The sequence below is a fragment of the Heptranchias perlo genome, chromosome 38, assembly GCF_035084215.1.
Source record: "Heptranchias perlo isolate sHepPer1 chromosome 38, sHepPer1.hap1, whole genome shotgun sequence".
NCBI classification, from domain to species: domain Eukaryota; kingdom Metazoa; phylum Chordata; class Chondrichthyes; order Hexanchiformes; family Hexanchidae; genus Heptranchias; species Heptranchias perlo.
The window spans coordinates 12,880,269-12,886,268 of NC_090362.1; the positions used below are offsets into that span (position 1 = coordinate 12,880,269).

The 6,000-nt window shown below is 57.7% G+C and overlaps 1 protein-coding gene across 1 annotated transcript in view; it reads left to right on the top strand.

The window, feature by feature from the left end:
• Window positions 1–1,784: 1,784 nt before the first annotated feature.
• Window positions 1,785–6,000, top strand: part of crtc3 (CREB regulated transcription coactivator 3) — a 73,761-nt gene continuing 69,545 nt past the window's right edge. The window contains exon 1 of the mRNA XM_067973454.1: window positions 1,785–2,504. Coding sequence (XP_067829555.1) covers window positions 2,298–2,504 — 207 coding nt within the window. The 5' untranslated portion in view covers window positions 1,785–2,297. The remainder of the gene's footprint in view (window positions 2,505–6,000) is intronic.

Sequence of the window (6,000 nt, forward strand, 5' to 3'; positions counted from 1 at the left end):
CCTCAAATCTAAATTCATGTTTGGGTATTGCATTACTGAGTATGCCACAGAGAGTTGGCTTGGTTCCAAACTTCCATTACCAGGCGTGTTATCTTGGAGCCACCTCAACTCTAAAGGGACACCACCTAACTTTCCCCAAGGGGAATAGTCACTTCTTAGTCATTAGACAACTGATGTGTCTTCACAAGCTGGACAATAGGTATCAGGAACTCCTCATGCCCACCCTCGTGAAGATGTGTGAGTGCATTGCCTCCATCTTCTTGAGCACAGCACAGAGACATTTAACAGTAGTTCAACCAGTTGGAAAAGTGGACTTTCAGCAGCAGCTGTTTGCCTCTCTGCAACCCAATCATAGTCGGCACCAAACACCTGGATATCCAAACATCTGTTCTCAGACCAACCTCCGGACAACACCTTCCAGCAGCTGTCATTCCGAGTCTCAGAGTTTCTTCATCAGCTGTACAACGGGCATCTGCCTTTGGCTTGGTCTTGGGGTATCTTACGTTGTGATTGTCTGATGTTCTAGACATCGATATTCAAAGCCAATTACAAAGCTTACTCATCACCATGTGCCCGATCCAGATCCTCGGGTGAGGGGCTTTGGAAAAGAGGCCGGCTGTTGTGAGGCTGCTCCTTTCAGGGTCCTCAGTGAGAGGTCGATGTAGACAACCATTTCCCCTTTTTGCCACAAGTCCATCCCAACTTGATTCTGCATCTTGCGCTTGGGCTGGTGGTAACCCATGTCTGGACCTTGTGAGCTACGATCAATTATAGTTCCTATGAAAATCAATACACCATGGTTCCCAATATCGCTTTATCACGGTCTCATCTGACAACACTTTTGCACTGTATTACTGGGAATTCATTTATTATGCTCGCTATCCATTATTTTGCCCTCCTTCTCTTCTCTTCAGTGCAGTGCTGAGGGAGTGCTGCACTATCGGAGGTGCCATCTTTCGGATGAGATGTTAAACCAAGGCCCCATCTGCCCCCTCAGGTGGGTGTAAAATGGCACTATTTCAAAGAAGAGCAGGGGAGTTCTCCCCAGGTGCCCTGGCCAATATTTATCCCTCAACCAACATCACGAAAACAGATTATCTGATCGTTGTCTCATTGCTGTTTGTGGGAGCTTGCTGTGCGCAAATTGGCTGCTTCATTTCCTACATTAAAAACAGTGACTACACTTCAAAAGTGCTTTATTGGCTGTAAAGCACTTTGAGGCATCCTGAGGTTGTGAAAGGCATTTTATAAAAGCAATTTCTTTCTTTTCTTAGCGGCAATGGTAAAATACGGTCAGGCAATGTAGAGCAATGTTACAGTTAGTACAGGACTACAGTACAAAATAACCAGGTACAGAATAAAAAAGTACAATAAAACTGCAGTAATTATTAGTTCAATCAAAGCAGAAATCGGTTGAAATGTACAAGACATTTGTAGAACAGGCCAGATTTGATGAAGGTTCAACATCCAAAAGGCGTGATATAAATGCAAGTCTTTCTTTCTATTGATGGAAAAAAAACGTTTCAGATCGCAGACCTTTCATCAGAACTGAACGATTCTGATGAAAGTTCTTCGACCTGAAAGGTTAGCTCTGTTTCTTTCTCCACAGATGCTGCCTCACTTGCTGAGCTTCTCCAGCATTTTCTGTTTTTATTTCAGATTTCCAGCATCCACAGTATTTTGCTTTTGTTTTAATGACTGTGTAATGATGTTTACATCTCTTGTCTCCTTTATTCTTTGAGCTCTCTCTTGTCTCCTCTAGTGGTGGAGTTTAGAAGGAATATTTCCCCATCTCTCATTTTGTTTTTTCCTCTCTCTCTGAGTGTGTGAGCGATGACAGAAAAACCAGGCTGATTGTGGAGCACAAAAAAAGGGATTTTATGAGAGAATTTTTATCAACAAGAAGTTTTTAAATGTTTGGATGTCACTCCAACTCCTGAGGGAATAATTAGAGTAGTATATAGTTTTGTGGACAAGTAAAGATTTCTTCTGAAATATTTTTTTGTTGAAAGTGGGGTTTCATTTTGATGAAGAATGTTTGTGATGTTGACTTTGTGACTGGAGGAGGTTTTAGTGGAAGATTTTTTGTTTTCTGAGGTGATTTTAATTTTGAATTGTTTTATTTTTTTTTGTGAGGAGAGAGAGAAGGTGGAAGAGAGGTGAGAGAGGAGAGGAAGAGAGTGAGTGAGAGAGAGAGAGAGAGAGGAGTTCAGGTTCCTGGTGCTTCTCTCTGTTTATTTATATTTATTTATTTATTTGTGTGTGTGCTGTTGGTTGTTCCTCGCTCCCATCCGAAGATGGCGGGAAGCAGCTCCAGCCCGGGCCCCGGGAGTGGAGGAGGCGCCTCCGGCGGCGGCTCGGGCCCGGGTCCGGGCCCTTCCAGCGGCGGCTCGGCCGCCTCCAACCCCCGGAAATTCAGCGAGAAGATCGCGCTCCACAACCAGAAGCAGGCGGAGGAGACGGCCGCCTTCGAGGAGGTGATGAAGGACCTCAGCGTGTCCCGGGTAAGTGGCTGGATCTCTCGCTCCCTCACCCCGGGGCCGCAATCACGCGAGCGCCAGGCTTCGGGGCCTAGAGAAGCTGAGCCCCGCACAACAAATATTTAATGTGGAATGTGAATAAATGTTATAATGTCTGATATAAATTTTATTATGTATTTTAATGTATAATTTTAAGTATATTAAAAATACAACTCAATATAAAGATTATTTTAAATGCTTATTTAAACATACATTTTTAAAATTTTAATTTTTTTAAAGCGCAATTAAATGTTTTAATATAATTTAATATGGAATAGAATTATTTTTTATATTAAATACAATGAAGTACCAACGCGTAATTTAAAATATAACTATAATATATTGAATTTTTAATACACTTGTATTCGACTTCAGGATATTTTTAATTATTCTGGAATTTATTTATTTTGTGCTCAGTCTCATTATTTTGAAGCTTTTAAAAAGCCGTCCTGTCAAAACAGATAATCGGCCGCACAGGCTCGTAAACCAGTGCTGGGCTGTGCGGTCCTTCCGCCCGCCCTCCTACCATCTCTCATTCTCCCTCCTTCCTGCCCCGATAGGAGGAGCGAGGGACGGGGGGAGGATGGGTGGAGCGAGGGACGGGGGTGGGGGGGAGGATGGGTGGAGCGAGGGACGGGGGTGGGGGGGGAGGATGGGTGGAGCGAGGGACGGGTGGGGGGGGGGGATGGGTGGAGCGAGGGACGGGTGGGGGGGGGGATGGTGGAGCGAGGGACGGGGGGTGGGGGGGATGGGTGGAGCGAGGGACGGGTGGGGGGGGGAGGATGGGTGGAGCGAGGGACGGGGGTGGGGGGGAGGATGGGTGGAGCGAGGGACGGGGGTGGGGGGAGGATGGGTGGAGCGAGGGACGGGGGTGGGGGGGAGGATGGGTGGAGCGAGGGAGGGGGGGGGAGGATGGGTGGAGCGAGGGAGGGGGGGGAGGATGGGTGGAGCGAGGGACGGGTAGGGGGGGGTAAGGATGGTGGAGCGAGGGACGGGGGGTGGGGGGAGGATGGGTGGAGCGAGGGGTGGAGGGGAGGATGGGTGGAGCGAGGGGTGGGGGGGGAGGATGGGTGGAGCGAGGGACGGGGGTGGGGGGGAGGATGGGTGGAGCGAGGGACGGGGGTGGGGGGGAGGATGGGTGGAGCGAGGGGACAGGGGTGGGGGGGAGGATGGGTGGAGCGAGGGAGGGGGGGGAGGATGGGTGGAGCGAGGGAGGGGGGGGAGGATGGGTGGAGCGAGGGAGGGGTAGGGGGGGGAAGGATGGGTGGAGCGAGGGACGGGGGGGGGAGGATGGGTGGAGCGAGGGACGGGGGGGGGGGAGGATGGGTGGAGCGAGGGACGGGGGGGGGGGGGAGGATGGGGTGGAGCGAGGGACGGGGGGGGGGGGGGAGGATGGGTGGAGCGAGGGACGGGGGGGGGGGAGGATGGGTGGAGCGAGGGACGGGGGGGGAGGATGGGTGGAGCGAGGGACGGGGGGAGGACGGGTGGAGCGAGGGAGGACGGGTGGAGCGAGGGAGGACGGGTGGAGCGAGGGAGGACGGGTGGTGCGAGGGACGGAGGGGAGGGACGGGTGGAGCGAGGGAGGACGGGTGGAACGAGGGACGGGGAGGATGGGCGGAGCGAGGGGACGGGGGAGGATGGGTGGAGTGAGGGACGGGGATGGGTGGAGCGAGGGACGGGGGGTGGGGGGGGAGGATGGGTGGAGCGAGGGACGGGGGGAGGATTGGAGGGGCGGAGGAGGATGGGGTGGAGCGAGGGACGGGGGGGGAGGACGGGCGGAGCGAGGGAGGGGAGGATGGGAGGAGCGAGGGAGGGGAGGATGGGAGGAGCGAGGGACGGGGAGGGATGGGCGGAGCGAGGGACGGGAGGATGGGCGGAGCGAGGGACGGGGGGTGGATGGGAGGTGCGAGGGATGGGGAGATGGGAGGAGCGAGCCCATCCTCCCCTCCCTCGCTCCTCCCATCCTCCCCTCCCTCGCTCCTCCCATCCTCCCCCTCCCTCGCTCCTCCCATCCTCCCCCTCCCTCGCTCCTCCCATCCTCCCCCTCCCTCGCTCCTCCCATCCTCCCCCCTCCCTCGCTCCTCCCATCCTCCCCTCCCTCGCTCCTCCCATCCTCCCCCTCCCTCGCTCCTCCCATCCTCCCCCCTCCCTCGCTCCTCCCATCCTCCCCCTCCCTCGCTCCTCCCATCCTCCCCCTCCCTCGCTCCTCCCATCCTCCCCCTCCCTCTCTCCTCCCATCCTCCCCCTCCCTCGCTCCTCCCATCCTCCCCCTCCCTCGCTCCTCCCATCCTCCCCCTCCCTCGCTCCTCCCATCCTCCCCCTCCCTCGCTCATCCCATCCTCCCCCTCCTCGCTCATCCCATCCTCCCCTCCCTCGCTCATCCCATCCTCCCCCTCCCTCGCTCTCCCATCCTCCCCCTCCCTCGCTCATCCCATCCTCCCCCTCCCTCGCTCATCCCATCCTCCCCCTCCCTCGCTCATCCCATCCTCCCCCTCCCTCGCTCATCCCATCCTCCCCCTCCCTCGCTCCTCCCATCCTCCCCCTCCCTCGCTCATCCCATCCTGCCCTCCCTCGCTCCTCCCATCCCCCCTCCCTCGCTCCTCCCATCCCCCCTCCCTCGCTCCTCCCATCCCCCCTCCCTCGCTCCTCCCATCCCCCCTCCCTCTTCCCCTCTCTCCCGCCCTCCCTCTTCCACTCTCTCCCGCCCTCCCTCTTCCACTCTCTCCCGCCCTCCCTCTTCCACTCCCTCCCGCCCTCCCTCTTCCCCTCCCTCCCGCCCTCCCTCTTCCCCTCCCTCCCTCCCGCCCTCCCTCTTCCCTCCCTCCCTCCCGCCCTCCCTCTTCCCCTCCCTCCCGCCCTCCCTCTTCCACTCCCTCCCGCCCTCCCTCTTCCCCTCCCTCCCGCCCTCCCTCTTCCCCTCCCTCCCGCCCCTCCCTCTTCCCCTCCCTCCCGCCCTCCCTCTTCCCCTCCCCTCCCGCCCTCCCTCTTCCCCTCCCTCCCGCCCTCCCTCTTCCCCTCCCTCCCTCCCCGCCCTCCCTCTTCCCCTCCCTCCCGCCCTCCCTCTTCCCCTCCCTCCCGCCCTCCCTCTTCCCCTCCCTCCCGCCCTCCCTCTTCCCCTCCCTCCCGCCCTCCCTCTTCCCCTCCCTCCCGCCCTCCTCTTCCCCTCCCTCCCGCCCTCCCTCTTCCCCTCCCTCCCGCCCTCCCTCTTCCCCTCCAGACCGCCCTCCCTCTTCCCCTCCAGACCCGGCCTCCCTCTTCCCCTCCCTACCGCCCTCCCTCTTCCCCTCCCTACCGCCCTCCCTCTTCCCCTCCCTCCCGCCCTCCCTCTTCCCCTCCCTCCCGCCCTCCCTCTTCCCCTCTCGCCCTCCTCTTCCCCTCTCGCCCTCCATCCCCTCCCCTCCCTCCCGCCCTCCATCCCCTCCCCTCCCTCCCGCCCTCCATCCCCTCCCCCTCCCTCCCGCCCTCCATCCCCTCCCCTCCA